General features: G+C 38.3%; 1 protein-coding gene across 1 annotated transcript in view; it reads right to left on the bottom strand.

The window, feature by feature from the left end:
• Positions 1 to 12909: 12909 nt before the first annotated feature.
• Positions 12910 to 19927, bottom strand: part of PROS1 (protein S) — a 63940-nt gene continuing 56922 nt past the window's right edge. Inside the window, exons 13-15 of the mRNA XM_025873059.2 lie at positions 18983 to 19131; positions 16707 to 16932; positions 12910 to 13586 (exon numbers count right to left, since the gene is read on the bottom strand). Coding sequence (XP_025728844.1) covers positions 13426 to 13586; positions 16707 to 16932; positions 18983 to 19131 — 536 coding nt within the window. The 3' untranslated portion in view covers positions 12910 to 13425. The remainder of the gene's footprint in view (positions 13587 to 16706; positions 16933 to 18982; positions 19132 to 19927) is intronic.

Here is a 19927-nt window from a genome sequence, read left to right on the forward strand (position 1 = left end):
ATCTGGGGAGGGCTGAAGGCACAGGGTTGAACTCAGTCACAAGGAGATAAGAAAAGTTTGTTAAATTTACAGTCAACGAGAGAGAAACAAAAGAATTAGGGAGTACATTGCAAATGCGCTAACTGCCACCGAAAGACTTTAAAATGGCTAATTTTATGTTCTGTGAATTTGACTTCAATTAAAAAAGAGAAAGTGGTGAGCAAAAGTGAGAGCCTGAAAAGCACACAGTCAAGTTTAGTACAAAACAATAGGAAAGAAGAAAAATAGGATGCTCAAAGCCCATGACATGTTCTGCCAAAGACGTTACAGTTCTATTTTGACTGTACTGACCTGAAGCAAAATTAAGACTGAAATATGAGTCTATCTTCAAAGGCAGACAGAGAGAAAAAGCAGTATTGTAGGCAAAAATATATGTACAAAAGGAGAAAAATCTAGTCAGATACTGGGCTTTTAAATCAGGGGGGGGGAACAGGTCTGTTAAATGTAAATAATGGGAGATTTTTTTCCTTTGTGACTGAGTAGAGTTCATTTGAGTTATTTCCAAGGATGTCAAAGTCATGATGAAACACTCCTTTTGTAAAAGTATTTGAAAAATAATGACATGTCCAGGTTGATAGGAAAGTTGAGGATTTTCTTTGAGACAGTTGTGGCAAGATTTGTGGATGTGGGCTGTTCTATAGTATTATGAGTCATCTGTTTTGCCTGGGACATGAAATTCCAAGAATGAGGAGGAAAATAGGATGCATCTTTGCATGTCAATATCTTCCTTACATGATAATCTCTCTTTAGAGTGCAATGCCTTTTGCCCTAAATCATCTGGTGTGGGCTTGCGTTGAACTGGCTCGTTCTTGCTTCTTTATATGGAGAACAGAAACACAGAAGTCTTCAATGTTCCCCTTTATATCCTGCACAAGTTCTGCCATAAACATTCAGCTCCAAAAGACTTCATTATCACGATACTTTGTTTTAGATGAGGTAATAGGTGAAGCGTAACAGTAACATCGTCTCCATGTGCTAAAGAAATGCTAAAATTCCCATGCCTCGTTCTTTTCCACCTTATTGCTTGATCTCCATTTGACCTTCACTACTGTCCCATGATTTTCATGAACCTCGATTTCTCAGGTATCCATGAAGTCATTGGTATTTTAGGAAGCAGAGAGGTAGTCCAAAGGCATCTGTGGATTCAGAAACAACAGTGGGTATTTTCCAGCTGTGTAAATGTTTGCAAACTTGTTGCAAGTTGGAGAGGAGGTAAAGCAAATACGTATCAACAAAAGAATCTATTTTTTTAACAAATATATATTACTTAGCAAATGCCAGGCACTAGGGCACAGATAATGCCCCTCCTTTCATACAAATTACAGTGTACAAAAGGACACACTGTAAATAATCAGAGTATATGGAAGTAGGTAAATGTGACTCAGTGCTACAAGGGAGAATGGATGGCTGTATTTGAGATAGTCTGAAGAAAAGTAGGGAGGGCTTTCTCAGTGGAATGAAAAAGCGAAAGGATGAAGACAAAGGGATTAAGGGGACTTGTGAAGAGCCACAGTCACTGACCTGATGAGGCAGAGATAATGGCTGCACCAGGAGGATGGAGATAAGATGATGAAGGACCTTGGAAACTTTGGAGAGAACTTAAATATAAAACAAAGCAATTCGTGGCCAGGGAAGGAGTCTGTTTTTTGTTTGGTTTTGTTTTTTAAATGAGCTTAACCAAACTCATCTCTTTTGTCTATAATGAGGATTTACTCTTCGCCCTTTGACTGGAGAATTTTGCAGGTGAGGAAAAAGGTAGGCGTCAGAGAAAGCTACTGAGGACACACAGCAACTTGTCATTTTGTCCCTAGTTGCCACGGGTTTTACTTATGTACTAAACTGAAAGCATAAGTGGACAGAGAGTGGATGCAAAGGGCTACTTTAAAATCTAAGTTATGAAGAACAAAAATGAAAGACATCTGATCATAGTATTGAATTTGGACAATTCATAATAAATATTTTGAGCTGGTTTTCTCAGTCCTAAGATTCACTTTTATATAGTACATTTTATCATGCAATTGATGGAGCTAGATATTTTTTCAACTTGAGGTATTACTGAGTAGTGCCACATGTAGAGTAATAGGGAATCCTTAGACTAACTTTGAAATACATATTCTTTTCCTGACTTTACCTCACCATGGTCATGAGGTCATTTTTCGGGATCTGATAGTCTGGCACTTTCTAGTTTCTAGTCAGGAACACAGCCTTGTTAATTAAAACTGATTTTTTTCTTACTAATTATTTGAATTATTTAGTATCTCCCATTTTGCCCACGCCAAAGTCCCAGCCACCTTGGCAGCTGCTCTTGGTTTGGGCCATCGTACACCTAAGGCAGCAATATGGAGGCCACAAAGAAGTCAAAAAAGTCGCTGGAGTCAATCAACTCTAGGTTCCAACGTGATATGAAAAGTGAAAAGTATCTGCTGGGGTACAAGCAGACCCTGAAAATGATCAGATAAAGCAAAGCGAAACTGGTCATCCTCACCAACTGCCCAGCTTGAGGAAATCTGAAATAGAACACTGCCCCCTGTTGACTAAAACTGGTGTCCATCACTACAGTGGCAACGATACTGAACTGGGCCCAGCGTTTGAGAAATACTGCAGTGTGCACACTGGCTATCGTTGATCCAGGGATTCTGATATCATTTGAAGCATGCCAGAACAGACTGGTGAAAAGCAAATCATACAAAATTTTTCTTTAATAAAACTGGCCAGAGCTTTTTTTTTTTTTTTTAAAAAGAAAGAAAGAAAGAAAGAAAAGGGGTTTTAAATATTAAAAAGCAGAACAGAGCATTAAACAATAACTGCCTATATAACTGGCTACATCAGTAAAATAATTTTTATTTGAACAAATCTCTCTGGTCAACAAATGAGGGTCAATTTGAAAATGAAAGTCTAGAGGTTTTCTTTTTTTACTTTCTAAACCGCATAATTAGCTATCTGAAAATTATATAGAAAAGCCATAATATAACAATGTTTTAAGTAATTCCTAGAGGAAGCACCAAAGACATATTAATACTTTCAGAGGAAATGCATCTAAATGAATTATGCGAGTTAATTAGAGTTTAGATTTCTTACCTTCCCCCTCCCATAATTTACAAGAGAGTCAGAATCTATTTTTTTTATTAAATGAAGATTAACATGAGTACTTAGTGGATTAGCATTTCTGCTCTTGCACCATTATGAATCTGAATGAATGTTCTAGCCGTAGTGATTAAAACTGTGATGGTGAATGCATCTTTCAAGGTCTTCAAATTTTGCTTTTTCCTAAATCTGGCACTATTGGAGAAAGAGACACAGTTACGTCCCATAGTTTTGATCAGGTAAAAGGTATACAATCTCTTATCCGATGCAAAAATGGAACCAGGAAAACAAAGCAGCCTGTTACCATTTTCAAGACAGGCCTGAGAAAAAATTGGAATGTATCAATGAATGAAGTTGGATCTTTAGGAATCACTTCTTCAAGCCTAGTTTGTGGACTTCCACATGGCAAGTTTCTGGTCCTGCAAAGTAGAAGATAAGACTTTCAACCTTTAATAAAGACCATTATTTTAATGAATCTTGGGAATCCAGCCAATTTTCCTCTATTTAACAATAACAGTAATAAAAATAATAATAACGAACACATATCACTTACTATGGACAATTTAATCTTCACATCAACCCAATAAGCCAAGTACTATTATCTCACTTTACAGATGAGGAAAGAGGCACAGAGACAATAAACAACCTAGCACTAACAGCTACTTAGTTATGTAACTGATATTTAAACTAAATAGTCTAGGGGCACCTGGGTGGCACAGTTGGTTAAGTGGCTGACCCTTGGTTTTGACTCAGGGTCCAGCCTCTCGTAGGGCTCCACGCTCAGTGCGGAGTCTGCTTCAGATTCTCTCTCCCTCTCCTTCTGCCCCTCCTTCTCATGCTCTCTCTCTCTAAAACAAATAAAATAAATCTTAAAAAAATAAAATAAAATAAATAGTCTGGCTCCAGAATTCATATCCATAACAATAACAACATAATATTCCTCTCACTTTCTATCTCTGTTCTCTTAAATTTTAACAGCAATCCAAAATGAATTTTAGACATAGAGTAAGTGTCATGGGATGAATGGTGTCCCCCCCCACCAAAAAAAGATATGCCTACATCTTAATTCTTTAAACTGTAGGTGTTCCTTTTCTTGGAAAAAGAGGCTTCTTAGGTATAATTAAGTTAAAGATCTTGTGATGAGATCACCCTGGATTATCTGGGTGGGCCCGAAATTTAAAGGCAAGGGCCACTGCAAGAGACAGATGCACAGAGAAGAGACGCCACGAGGGGAAGGCAGCGTAAAGATGGAGACAAAAATGGAGTGACTTGGTCACCAGCCAAGAAAACCGAAGAAAGCCGACAGCCACCAGAAGTGGGAAGAGGTAAGGAATGGAGTCTCTTCTAGAGCCCCCAGAGGAAGCAGGACCCTGCCAGATCTTGACTCTGGCCTCCAGAACTGCCAGGGAATACATTTCTGTTATTTTAAGCCAGGAAGTCTGCGGTCATTTGTTACAGCAGCCTCAGGAAACTGATACAGTAAATAATGTGTTGCTTTGGGATGACTACACTGGAAACACATTTTAAGAAACTATTGCTACTGATATGCTGGAGCCAGCTCAGACAGACTTGCAAGAGCTGACTTACAAATATTCGAGAATTTCGCAAACTGGTTGTGAAACTGCTACCAATCAGGCGTCCCCTTAACCCAAGGAGTTACTTTGCCGGTTCACCAGCACCTCTACTTTAAGCAGTGCTGGAGCTAAGCGGTTCTTCCTTGGCCCCAGTCTCGTCTTTTCAGTCCTCACTCACTGAGGCTAGCAGCGCTCTGAGTTCGGGCAATAAGAAAGTTCTCCTTTCTTCAGGACAGGCATCTTATGCCCTTTAGCAAGTTTTCATTATTCCTGTTAGTGTGTATGGGGAGAGGAAGACGTGTGGATAAAGCAGGACAGGAATATGAAGTGTTGCTAAATACCAGGACAGGGGCTTTTATAACAGACCTGTTAGAAAAGCTGGTTAAGTGTTGGCATATTCAACCCCTCCGCCCAACTTCTGCCTACTGGTCTCAAACACCCAAATACTTACTTCTATTCTAAGATAAGCTTTGTATTTTACAAGATAGAACAATAAAATCAGAAAGTGTGGTAATTTACAAAAGAACCAATCATGTAAACAAGCATTACCAAGACTCTCCAAAGCAATATAAAGATAAAGTCAAGAGAAAATCTGATACTGCAATCCAACAAGGGTTGTTTTAAAACATTTCTTTGGGGGCGCCTGGGTGGCTCAGTCGTTAAGTGTCTGCCTTCGTCTCAGGTCATGATCCCAGGGTCCTGGCATTGAGCCCCACATCGAGCCCCACATCGGGCTCCCTGCTCCGCGGGAAGCCTGCTTCTCCCTCTCCCTCTCCCACTCCCCCTGCTTGTGTTCCCTCTCTCTCTGTGTCTCTCTCTGTTAAATAAATAAAACCTTAAAATAAAAAAAAATTTCTTCGGAGTTACAGCAAGCAGAGCATGGCAACTACAGAAGAGCTGGCGACAGCAAATTCCACTGCCAAAGTGTTACTTCCTACACAATGGAGGAAGATAATCTAGAAAAAAGAGTTCTCAGCTAGAATAAGTGTAATGCCAAAAATTTGGTTTGTTTTAAAAGCATACACATTTTCAGACTTTTATTTCTGTATGAAAAGTATAAAGTTAGGGGTTTTTTTTTACACAACTATTATTTTTATAAGGTGTATATATTACATGCTAGATAGAGTAAGTTACTTTTCTTATCGTAGAAGAGAGTTTTTTTTTTGGTATTTGTTTTAATAAAATCAGAAACATGGCAATATAAGACATAAGTTAAAAATGGGTTGTAGAAATGTAATTTTTACTGGATGACTTAAGAAGACTCCTTAGAAACAACAGAAAGCTTTATTTCATAGTGGGCATCTATAGGTGGTGGCCAGGACCCCTTCTTTGCAGTTGCTTGCACACCCACCCCCCTCCCAGCCACCTTGCCTCATGGGCGATGCATGTTTCTGTTATGTACTTTAAAATCACCTGTAGAGTTTTAAAACTCTCCATGCCCAGGATGCACACCAAACTGATTAAATTAGAATCCTGGGCTGGAGGTTGGAGCCTGAGGAGTGGGGGGGGGGGTAAGGGGAAGGGAGATAAGTGGTCAGTATTTTTAAGGATCTGCAGGTGATTTCACTGTACAGCCAGGTTTGAGAACCACTGATCTAATGTAAGTTCACTGTTGTTGCCTTCCCACCATTTTTGATGGTTCAGAATGAATACTTGACCCAGGCTGGGCAAGTCAAATATTTCCCTTGGAATTCTGGAACTGAGGATGAAAGATAAAAATTATTATTGATCTGCCATCTCTGAGCTGTATGTGACATGAACACGTAAATTCAGAAATGGTTGGCAGCCATATTCTATGACGTTCCAACTGAACAGTTGAGGAAACCAGTATGTATTATTACGGCAAACTGTAGTTGGTCAGAGAGAAACGGCCATGAGAAACAATGTGAGGAAACTTCCTTAGTTCATTACAGCAATCCAACCCCAGGAATAGTTTTTATCCCTTAAATTCTGTAAGTTAACCAAACATTTTTCAAAAATTCTCTTTTTGCTTACACTAGTTCCAACTGAATTCCTGCTGCTTGCAACCAATAGAATCCTAACTCATTTATGGCTGTAATAGAGGAGCATTTCGTGTTAAGTATGGAGATTCTGATTTTTTTTTAGAGCTTTCTAAGAAAGCTGACTGTGACAGATATGAAAGCATGCAGCTTAGACCACTTCTGAGAGACCCTGCTGCATGGAACACAGCTGACTGATAGCTGAAGTTATTATCTCTCTGGATCCATCTGGGATTCCTCCCAACCAATGACTCAGCACAGTCACAGTATTTCTGCCAGGCCACTCCTGCCTGATGCAGAACTCTGCTGAGGGGCAATACTTCCAAGCATTCCTCATTGACCTAGCTGAAACTTCCTCAGAACTGCCCTGAGATATGAGACTCTTCCTATCAACCTATTTCCTTTCTCCTTGTCCAGGTATCAGACATACCTTGTACTTGAGGATTCTCCCTACTCATTCCTGCTCTCTCCCACTTTTCCCTTCACCGGTGATTCTCCCAATAAATCTCTTGCCTGTGGTATTAGTTTGCTACGACTGCCATAATAAAATACCACGTACCAGGTGACTTAAACAACAGAAATTTGTTTACTCATCGTTCTGCAGGCTGTAAGTCCAAAGACCAATGTATCAGCAGGTCTGGTTTTTCCCAGGACCTCTCTCTTCTTTGGCTTGCTGATGGCTGCGTTCTTCTTGCTGTCCTCATATGGTTTTCCCTCTGTATGCGTACATCCCTGGTGTGTCTTTCTCTTATAAGGACAGCAGTTGTATGGGATTAGGGCCCCACTCTTATGACCTCACTTAACCTTAATTACCTCCTCAAATGGCTTATCTCCAAATACAGTCACATTAGGGTTTAGGGATTTAACATATGAATTTTGTGGACATGCAATTCAGTTTGTAACAGCTGTCTATTACCTTCTTGGTATCTGCTTCTTGAAGCTTCCAAACTAGGGCACTGAGCAAGGAGGAAAGTGACTTTCTTAGACAAATAGTGAGCCCTGCATCTGTGAAGGTGTTCACACAGAGCCTGAAAGATCACTTCTCAGTGATATCATTTGGTCCCACTGATTAGGTTTCTATCTGAATTCCAGACCCACATAACTTTTTTTTTTTTTTAATTGAACATGAACAGTAAAAAAAAGTAACCTGAAATCTGGAATATTGAGGTAAAAGCTGATTTTACTAAATCTAAATGAAAAACTAAGCCATGATATGCAAAGAGTCATAGAAGATACTTTTGCTTTCTGGATTTGACCTCTACAGTTCCTTTCTTTTCCATGACCACTTTTGTACATAGGCGAAAGGATATTCACTCAGAAGCCCAAGCACCTAGAACAAAGTTTGGCATATTATATGTGTTCCACAAATACTTGTTGAATCAACGAATTTATTGTTGCCCTCCAAACATGTCCATAGTTATTGTATAGGTGCTCAGATTCTGTATGTTAAAAGAATTGAATTGGAGAATTATAATGGTAATGATGTGAACAAGAGATCAGAGGCTAGTGATTTTACTGATTTTTCTCCCTACATTGCCTATCCTGGAAAGTTCAGCCCAGAAAACAGAGTTAACTGAGAAATCTGGGAAGTTTTCCCATAATGATGTACAGTTGCATGGCCTTTGAAAACCCCCCAGGTAGTTCTCTGGGGTAGCCAATCTGATCACCAGGAAAACTTGATGGTGTCATGCCAATAGCTTTAAGTAATCAGGGCTTACCAGCTACAGATCCCTAGTCTTTTCAGGCATTTCTAGGGTATTTTAAACAACAGAGGGGAAAATACCAAGGAGTGTGAGGGCTCAGCTCAAAATGGCCTGGCGTGAGAAAAATTTCTTTGAAAAACTACTGTTTTTAGTTTCATATGCATTTGCCAAAGCCTCTCAAGAGAAAGTTTCAACAGCAAGTTTTGTGCTTTGGGGAGATTCTGGAAAAATGTGGCGCCTGAAAGAAAAAAAAAAAAAAACAATACTTAAAATTTCCAGACTAATTATTCTACATATTTGGGGGGCGATAACAAAGACAGGAATTTTAGAAATGTAGAGGAGCTCTTCCGAGGAGGTAGAGAACACATACTAAGGAGGATGCTACAGCATCACCTCAACAATCAATTCTACCGGAGGGGGCCAGTCAAGCAAGCTTCTTCCTTCATGGACTATGATAGATATGACACTCTCTCCAACTCAGTAGCTTCATAAACTTGTCATTTTGGCATACCACTGGATTTTCTTCCCTAACACTCCCAGGAGTTGCATGTGTATATAACTAGCCCACTATTAATATGCCAGCCATAGCCTGTGATGCTTGGATTCTCATATGGCCATAGGCCTGAAAGTTCTCACTGTTCTAATTCTAACGTCGACTTCACACCATGTTGAAGAGAGCCCTCTCTCTCCTCCGCATTTCCCCAGATGTAATCTCCCTTGGTGACCACTCTCTTTGGTGTAAACTGGCTAAGCCCGCGATTTCAAGAGGTCTGAAATAAGGCAAGAAAAGGCCAGTGATAGTGATTGCAAGCCCTTCCACCATTCCTGGCAGAATGTTACAAGACCATCCTTATGAATTCCTACAGAGGATTCCTTGATGATTGACTTTGGAGGCACTTTGGCATATACACTCCCTAGCAGCTACTTGGCCGAGAGCTCCACCCCCAGGACATGGAACATCATTTCCACACCCGTCTTACAGTTGCCATCCTCACCTTGGATAAACTAGCTGAGTTCCTCTCCTTCCTTCTTCCCTCACTCTTTATTTCCGTATCTCTTTTTCCCTTTTAATTATTACCATGTTCTTCTTGTTTCTGCTTTCTCTTCCCAGACACATTCTTCTTGTTATTTCTATGTCTACCTCTTTCTTGTTTTTCTCCTGGCACTCTTTCCCTCTTTCTTTCCATTTATATTTGGTCCTTCTGTCTGTCTATGCTTGGTTCATCTTTCTCTACCTATTTTTTTTTCTCTTTCTATGCTCATCTAGTCTTTTGTTTCTCCCTTTTTCCTTTCCTAACCTTTTCTTCTTTCACATTTTCCTTTCAAATTTCTTTTCTTATAAATTTCTCTCTCTACTTATCTCAGTCTCTCTTTAATTTCTTTAATTCTCAGATGTTACTACGAATGTCACCGACTCCCACCTAAGTGTCTACAAAAAAGTAGGTATTTCTTTTTGTATTTTTTTCTGTCTCTATCCTCTTCACCCAGTATCATTCTGTGTCCTTTGCTTCTTCTTTTTCCTTTTCTTCTTTATTTTCTATCTTACCAAATCTTTACTGAATCTGCTTTCGTATCTTTCTCCTCGTTTGCTTCTCTCTTTGTCGTCCTTTTCTCTCCTGGTTTTGTTCACACACACGCACTCACTCTAACCTGTTTCTCTCCCTTTCTCCTGTCTCCACTTTCCACTCATTTTTTGTGTTATGTCTGCCCTACTATATGTGTGCGTGTGAACTCGCATGCACATGGGAGACATAAGAAGACAGAAGGGAGTGCATGGGGTTAGGGAAGAACCCAGAGGCTGGATCTCTGGTTTGCTACTCTGGTTATCCATGGGAATCTTCTGATTCAGTTGTCTGCAATGGGGTCAATGAATCTAAGGTGACTCTCGGGTTGAGATCTACCGGTTTAATGACGAAAGCCCTTGAAAGCTAGGATTAATTATCTGTACTTCATGCAATAATCAATAGGGAAATAAGGGAGATTTTGAGAATTATTGTGAAATACGATCTCTGTGTGAGAGATTATCTGAAAACATTGTGGGAAAGACGACTTGGAAGCAGAGAAATGGAACTTCATATATATTTTATTGAGCCTAATTCAAATAGCACTTCTCTAAGCTTCCATTTGTAACCCATTTCTTCCTCCCCATAACCCCCTGCATACGGTTTATTTCTTTGTTGCAGCTCTTACCAAACTCAGGCTCATATTTGAATTATTTGTCCCACTTCTCTGCTATCTCCTAGACTGAATTTTTTGATGGCAGGACTAGAGCATTTTCTCCATTGTTTTCCTAGGACAATATGTAGCCCAGAGTTCTAATTATAAAAGTTTTCAGAGTCATTGTCAGCATTTCCTTAATTTAATTAAATAATACCACATTTGTCTTCAAAACCATTAAATTGATGATATTATCATCCGAGAATCAAAGACACAGCAAGTTATATATAGAGCTAAGAAAGAATTTGTTCACTCTAACAATTAGCATTTACTGAGTGATGGGATAACCAGTAAGAATAGAGGAGCAGTATAGAGTTTCGAATTTGGGCATGGACTCTTGATTCAGACATCCCTGCCTGGTAACCTGCTAGCTACATGTACAAAGAAGGCTACAACTGTATTTGTCTTCTAGAATAGCCAGCTGTTAGTCCTGTGTGGCTGCCTTGTACATGCTGAGTTGACTCAGTAAGACACTCATCCCTGAAGGCTCCAGCTTCAACCCCAGTGTTCAATATGACTCTGTTTAATTAAATTTTTTATATCTACTATACTTATTTATACTTATATAAAATAACTTATTATATTTATTTATTATTTGGGAACTCCAGATAATAACCTTAGATTCTTCCTATGTCATTTAAATATTGGCCCAATCACTCTTCTCTTAAGATCAACTTGAAGAGGATCAGATGTATCAAATGGTTTTTCTATCTGGAGACTAGTCACAGAATGAGATTTTAGACTCCATCATTTGAACCTTTAGCAGGAAAGAGAATGATTTCTCTTGTTCCACAGCAGAAGATCAGACTTTCAAATATAAATTCTCTGGGAAAGCCTGAAGCCAGATATAGCAAGTAGCCCATGTGTAAGATCATTGTCAGATTCTCATTGGTAAGAAACACCTCCCCACCCAGCCCTCTGAGCCATACCTACATGCATCTCAAAGAGAGATGAAATTTATAAATGGGTCTCTGGAGCCTCTTTGAAGATCACTGCATGTTGGAAGTTTTCTGTTTCTGATGGGAAGTGTGGAATTGATCCCTGTAGTTGTCTTTGTATCTGGGCATAATTAAACAAGAATCACAAAACTCCCCCCCCAAGAAAATTCATTTTTCCTTCCCTTCCTTTCTTTTCTTCCTTTTCAGAGGCTTTCAGTTTTTCTACTGCTTTGCTTTTTTACACCAACATAATTGTCAATAGTCGCTTGCTGAAATTCATCACCCACAGTACATGGTGGTAAATTGGGAGAAAGATTACATCAAGGAAGATGAGCTAGCACAATTTCTGGCGGGTGTCAAAGACTCAACATATGTCACCTTTGCTGTTCTTCCCTTTCTGAGCTCCAGTCTATAACTCAACCATAGCTACTGATCAAATATTTGAGCTTTACATCTTTCAACAAAAGAACCACTGTGCTGCAGGAAGACTTACATGTATGTTATATGATCTTATGTTCTGTTCAAAAAGTTGACAGAATATAGATATTATTCACATAAATGTTTGCAATATACTCTAATGTATTCTGTTTCATGTGATATAAAATATCTATAGTAGAAAAAAAGTTTATTTTCTAAAACCATCAGTTGAGACATCTGATCCATACCTAATGCGACTGGTAGGTTTGGGAGTGATAAAACTACCACTTGGAATGCATTACCAACAAGTACGTGGCACTCTAACCCCCTTACTCCAAAGATACAATATTAACTATGTCCTTCTGTGGTTATCCTTTCATTATACCTTTTCTAGCTTTCAGAGCTCTTTTTGTCCTTCAACAATCACATCTGGAAACTTACTCTGGTAATTAAAGTTGGATTCAAGGAAAACTATGCACTTCCAAGTTATTCATTCTCTCATTCGTTCTTTCCATCTTAGGGTCTGGCTTTTCTAATCTCAAGCTCGCGTGACCCACAGCCAAACTTAAGGACTGTACCCATCCCAGGTTTTGACACCCATTCCAGCACAATCTAGTACGTCTTCCTCATAAAATCCAATTAGTAACCAGCAAGATTCATGTGTTCTCATGAAAATTTGTCCCACTTGTTTTTAATTCAGGAAAGCTACTGGTTCAAATGTGAAGCTAAGTGAAAGTCCCCCTGAGGAACGATTTTCGGAGTAAAGCTTTAAAGCCTTCCACTCAATTCTTGATAGGCCGCGGTCTCTCCTTCTGCCCTCATTAGGGAAAAACAAAAATAAAGAGTATCTGCTATGATCAGTAGTATTTAGTCACACGCACTCTTGTTTGAGTTTACTTCCTTGCCTTCCAAAAAACACAGATATTTCAACACTAGCTCATGGTGATAAAATTAAATTTTACTTTGGGCACCTGGGTGGCTCAGTCGGTTAAGCGTCTGCCTTCGGCTCAGGTCAGGATCCCAGGGTTCTGGGATCGAGTCCCGTGCAGGGAGCCCGCTTCTCCCTCTGCCCCTCCCCCCCACTTGTTTTCTCTCTCTCTCTCTCTCTCTCTCAAAAATAAATAAATAAAATCTTCAAAAAAATTAAATTTTACTTTTACAAACATAAAAATGAAGAAATGTCATTTGTAGCAAAAAATTCAAATTAGAAATGTTTATATATTTCATTATTTAATTTCTAAGCAGCAATAGAGGTAAGAATTTTAAATGTGATTTGCACCACAAGAGGATCTTGTTCTTCTTGAAAAAGGACCTTTCTTAAAATTCCAGGAAAGCCAAAGTACCATAAAAAAAATCAAGGTCTGTACATTGCAGGTAAAACCCTTCAGCTATTATTGAAACATAAGTATAATTACATACAGGAAAAATGTATTATCAGTACAGGAAAGAAGCCTTAAGAATTCTCTGTGCTTTTTGAAACTGATGGACACGAGTGAGCTCTAATATCATTATGCTTAGAAACGGCTTCATCCAGATCCAACTGAACACCATTAATGTTCACTTCCATACAGCCATTATAAAAGGCATTCACTGGTATGGCACTGAATGGAATATCTGTAAAAACAGAATATTAAAATATTAACCCAAGACTTTTGGCATCTTATTTGCTTACAATCAGAGGAACTATTCAAACTTCCCATTTCCAACCAAATTCTAATCATAAAGGAAAAATTAATAATGTAATTATTCAATAAATTTATATTAAGTGACTTCTATGTATATAAGGTATTGTGCTTGGCACTGGATTCAGCATATCATCAGTTCCTCTGATTTCATAAACACAATCAGTCTCATTCAAACCTAAGATAGATAAACACTTTAAAAAATAAAAAAGAGCATATTCTTACCTGTGATGTTCTATTTTATTATTTCCTTTTTAAATCTGAGCAACAGTTTAAGCACTGTTAAATCATTTTCCCAACTCCAAACTATAGCTACATGGAAATCTTTTTAAAATGCCATGATAAATGTATCTCTTTTATTACTGCTGGAATAAAAGCAGATTTCTATATTTTCCTAAAAATAACTTCTTGCTGAGCATCCAATGTCAGGTCATGATAGGAAATTCACTTTATGTACTGTTTAGTGTTCAAAACATAATTTTAATAACGCTTCAGTGAATAGGGCCTTTGGGCCTTTCAACACTTTCACTCCCCTCATCAGACTTCATACTTTAGTAACACCCTTGAATTCCTAAGAACTATGGTTCATTTTAATAACATCCCTCTCTCTACTTGCTTCTTTTTTTGGCATCTCCTCCCCATGAATTTAGTTCCCAATGGACATTTTTCAGCCTTTATTCTTCTTTCTGAGTACCTTATGCAAAAAACATACAGTTCAAATTTTCCACCTTTAATTTGCCAATGCAGTGAATAAAATCCATACTTTTCTAGGGGCTCACAGCATTCTTTACGAAACCCTTTCAAGTCTGGCTGAGCATCAAGATTATGCCACTATTATAAAAATCCTCAGAAATGGCAATTTCCCCTGATTTCTAATTCATAACATGCAATTGAATATGCCTATTTTGCATATCAACTGGTAATTTACCTATCTCACTGTTTACACTCCTAATATCTCAATTGTCAGTTCTCCTCAATTTTCCTCACTCTTTCTCTAAACACATCTTGCCTGAAGTCAATCTTCAGTGCTGATGCCAAAGTCCTGGAACCATTAAAATTTAATAGCTTTACTTCTTTTCAACTCTCTCACTGTTTGTCTGATTTACTAAAATGGCATTCAACTAATTTGCAATAAGGTGGTAAGTGGATTTCAATATAGAATTCATTCATTTGAACTATAATTATACTTCCTAATAATTAACCACAGTAACTTAACTTTCTAATAATTAACCATGCTAACTCATCTATTTATCTATCTATCCACAACTTTTAGAGCATCCTTACTTCTATTCCACAAAAACCCAGATAAAATTTCCATATATGAAAAGTGAAGGTCCTGAACAGTTAAAAGTAAGAAAATGAAGGTTACTAGAAGTCCAGACATCAGACTCAGAATTTTCCCTGAGAATAACCTGCAAATGGTAATTGAAAATATTTCTCAAAAACTTTCTGCCTCAATTACTTTCTGCCATTTAAAGTAAAATGTTGACGCCGATTTCATATTTTCCAATATTAAGTCAGAGATGAATGTGCTTTTCCTCCAGTTTTCTCCATCTTATGGTAAATGGACTCTCCACCACGCAGCTCCTCATGGTGGATACCTAAGAAAGAGATCCTTACACCTGCCTTTCAATCATTAAATCCTACTGATGTTGTTTCTCACATGCATCTCCCACCTAATCACTGTGCCCATCCTCACTGCCGTCATCCTAAGTCCAGCAGCTTCCTCATCTGTAACATGGGGATAATAACAGCACCTGACTCACAGGTCTATGTTGAAAGTTAAATAAGCTGGGCGCCTGGGTGGCTCAGATGGTTAGGCGTCTGCCTTCGGCTCAGGTCATGATCCCAGGGTCCTGGGATCGAGTCCCGCATCGGGCTCCCTGCTCCTTGGGAGCCTGCTTCTCCCTCTGCCTCTCTCTCTCTCTGTCTCTCATGAATAAATAAATAAAATCTTAAAAAAAAAAAAAAAGAAAGTGAAATAAGTTGATCCCTCCTAACCACTTTCAATGATGCCAGACTATTTATTACGCACTGATTGATGGCAGTATAGTTGTTGCTTCTGTTACTGTTATTGCTTTCCATCTGGACCACTTCAGCAGCCCCCAGCTCCTCTCATCCACTTTTGCCTCCTACCTGTCCATCTCCATCCATCACGTGGGGTGGGTTTTTAAAGTGATAATATTGATATACCATTTCCCTGTCTAATTTTTTTTTTAAAGACTCCCATGGCTCTTGTAATAAGACTCAGGACCCCAAACCAGGTCTACAAACCACCCCCCCAACACACCCAGTTCTCAGCTTCTTCATCCTGTATCTCCCTTGCTCAATGTGTTTTCACCACACTCATCGTCTATATATTCCACCCCCCAGTTTGCCCACACGTAGACCATTTTTACTTGCATATTAATTCCAATTCCCACCCACCACTTGGTTAAATTTAACCCTTCCATTTATCATATTTATATCTTAGCCTTTTCTTCAGAGCGCTCATTCCTGGCTGGCACAACCAGGCCAAGTCCCCATTTTTAGGCTCTGAAAGCAATTCATACTTTTCCTTCATTGAAGTTATCACAATTTAATTATTCTGATATTTTCTTAATTGGTTATTTGATGTCTACCTCTGTACTAGATTGTAAAAGGCTTAGCAGCAGGGATCATATCTTCATTACTATAGCCCTACTACCTGGGGTGTAGGTTCTTAATAAATAAAAGGTAAATGATGGATGAATTAAAGAATAAAGATTGAACTCACAAGACTACTGTGAAGATGAACTGAAATAATAAATACTTTCTAACTAGGATAGTCAAATGCAACAAAACTTGGGTTAGTTTTAGTTCACCATTAAAAAATAAATAAACAAAATATACCCATAAAATGTCAATATAAATCCCCAGGAAAAGAAAAATGGATACTGGAATTTTGTCTTCCCCTCTGAGGTCCTTTTACTAAGATTACATATTTAAAATACTATCAATTTGATTAAAAATATACTTTTTAAAACTTTTTAAATATAATTTTGAAAACAAAAAAAAAAAGGTAAGAAGATACCTGGAAGGCCACCCAGGTAAGTGGTCACTGTCCCTTTCATTGCTTTGTCCAAAATGGCCAACTGTCCTTGAAGGTTTTCAGAGGAGATGATGTCTTTTTTAAGTGGAGTGAACAGCTCCAGATTGTTTCTGTTGACTCTTACTTCCAGATGGAATTGTTGATTGGAACACAGACTTATGGCCTCTACCCTAAACATTACCATATTTTCAACAGATAGGAGGAGATCCTGAAAAACAGAGCAAAGATTCAATATAAGCAAGTATTAATGGTAATGCCAATTAAGAGTGACTTTTGAGTCACATCACAATTTTTAAAAATACATTAGTTTTACAAATCAGGTTCAGCTAAGATATAAATGGTTAGTGGCTTCTGAAAATTCAATACACCAAGTTGTTTTACCAAAGATGGGAACCTAAAGTAGTGTCTTAAGCACTATTTTTCTGTTTGTGAGCCTTCCTAACTTCAAAACTTACATGTGAAAAATGAAGGAGTTGAATCACTCTTTGTTGGGGAAAAGGCTTGGAAAATTTCAAGTGCTTGAGTAAGCACATGCCAGCAAGACTGAAAGGTCTGTGTGTGCCACATAAGAAATCCTATTAAGACCTGGGGCAAAATGAGTGAAAAAGTCCTGAGAGGGGAAAGTCAGGGATCACCAGCAGTAAGTTACAGAGTATTTACCAGAAGATATTCAAAAGAGAAAATGTATTCATTTTGCTGAACTTTTCAAACTGCTGAGACACAGAATTACTCAACTTCTTGACAGGGATCTATGCATATAACTTATATATGTATAGAGGAAATGTAAAAAGATAATAAAATCAAGGGGCACCTGGGTGGCTCAGTAGCTTAAGCGTCTGCCCTCAGCTCAGGTCATGGATCTCAGGGACCTGGGATCGAGCCCCATGTCAGGCTCCCTGCTCCAACCGCCCCCCTGCTTATTCTTGCTCTCTCTCTCAAATAAATAAATAAAATCTTAAAAAAAAGAAAAGAAAATCAAAACTAGGAACATGGACATTATAAGATGGTAGAAAGATAGTCTGAAGTACCTACTTAGGAATCCAAGTCCGTACTTTGCAAATACAGGTTATTTGAGGAAATCTGTTACTATTACATATCCATATCCTTGAACTCACTAATAACCTTAAAATGGTCAGCTGACAAACTGTTCCAGAATGATCAATAGTATGTGGAATTATGTTATGAAATACTGTACACAGATATTGAGAAGGCAATCTGATATGGAGAAAAAAAAAAGGAGCCATGGAGTCAAACACAGAAAAGTTAAAATAAATATCAAAGACATGGCATGCATTAATCTCCTCTACTGCTGGGATATAGTGCTGAAGATAGGATTTCCATTTTGTTTAAAAAAAAAAAAGTAAAGAAAAAGCTGGAATCTAAATGTAGCAAGCTCCTGTGGTAGACTGAAATAAAAACTCAGCAGGATCTCCTTAGGTGGCTTATGCTTAACCACTAGAAACTCCCTGCAATCATCATTAAGCTGAAAACAACATACCTTTTTATTGCTACAGACATTATTCAATTACATGCTTCTTTCTAAAAGCTACAGAGAACATCCAAGCCAACCTCGGCACAAACGCAAGCTTCTTGCTCTAACTTGTTGGAATCCACTGTGGATAACACATGGTCAGAACTATTAGCCTCTAGTAGAAGGCTGAATAATACAGATCTCCTGATAACGCTCATGTTTCCTTTTATCCAAGAGTTTTTTCCTGTTCTTCCTCTTAATTTCAAATGAGAGTTGCCAGCAAGAAGCCAGGTGGACTGGTTTTAGTTTTCTCCAGTCCTTCCTAATTTACTCATGGGAGAAAAGATTAAGAGTGCCAGAGAGCACAAAATATTATAATTAGGCACAGAATATCTAAGACTGAACTTTAATCAGACTCACTTTTATTTTGTTAGTACAGACTATGACTCCCATAATATTTCAAGGATTTAGATAAAGGTGGATCTCTATGTACTCTGGGAAGGCTCCAGGCAGCCTGTGTGTGAGTCTGCCTGATCTTGGCTGTGGATGCACAGTAACAGGCTTTTCTCCTCTCTACTTCCTGGATCAGACCTTAGAAATAAGCTAGCAAAAAAGTAATAATAATGGACATTTTCTGAGTCCTTAATGATGTGCTGGGGACTCTGCTAAATACATGTTATCTCATTTAATCACCAAAATAACACTTCAAGGTAAATACTGCTAATATATCCATTTTACAGATAAAAAACAAAACAAAACAAGAATTACAAAAGTTTAGTGAAGTTACCTGAAGCTTTTCAGAGGCAGAGTCTACCAAGGACAAGGCAAAGGGCACAGTGTTACCAGAAACCAAGGCGAACATAACACCAGTGCCCGTGGAAGGGCGAATGTTCAAGGACACATTTACTTGCCAGTCCTCAGGATTGGATATATTACCTGTTTAAACAATCAAACAGAAGCAGGATCAGTGTACTCCTAAAGTATGCCAGAAGGAGTTATTACAATCTTACTAATACTCAGAGCCATTTTTGTGGAATACTAAAGATTTTCATTCTCCTTCCTCAGTGACCTATAAAACCAAGGCAAAAAAAACAAACAAAAAACAAGAACCATTTTTTTTAAGTGCAGGCAAGAAACACAAAAATGGAGCCCCAGCCTTCTGGTCTTCCCAGAATAAAATTCTAGATGTGGTGTTTCAGAATATTATGAATTTCTCCCGTTTGCTCTTTTACAGGTATTCTTTCTGCCTCCATGTTCACCATTGGTCCAATCTCAGAGTGGTCATATTTTAAAGTACACATTTAGAAGGAAATTCAACAAATTTATTGTAATGTTTCTGAGGGAACATTTGGATATGGCTGCCGTCACCACCCTACCATTCCTCATCCATAAAGGGGTCAGTTCAAAGCAGTGGGAAAGAAAAATATGATTTATACAAATAGGGGAGTTAGTTTGATAGTAAAGAAATATTCTGAAATCAACAGCTAACTCTAAAATTCTAACAGGAACTCTTCTTCTGTGATTCTCTTGTCATAATAGTTAACACTCATTTGCTTCATTACTAGGTTAATTGTCTATCCCACCAGAGTGCAAGCCCTACATGTCTCTATGACCACTTTTGTTTCCACATTAGTCACTCAACAAATAGTTGAATTGGTATGTTCCAAAATAGTTTAATTCCTAAAAATACTGGGGTGCCTGGGTGGCTCCAGGATGATTAAGCATCCAACTT

Source organism: Callorhinus ursinus, unplaced genomic scaffold (assembly GCF_003265705.2).
Source record: "Callorhinus ursinus isolate GAN/ISIS: 27379988/994484 unplaced genomic scaffold, GSC_fseal_2.0 scaffold1, whole genome shotgun sequence".
In the NCBI taxonomy this organism is placed as follows: domain Eukaryota; kingdom Metazoa; phylum Chordata; class Mammalia; order Carnivora; family Otariidae; genus Callorhinus; species Callorhinus ursinus.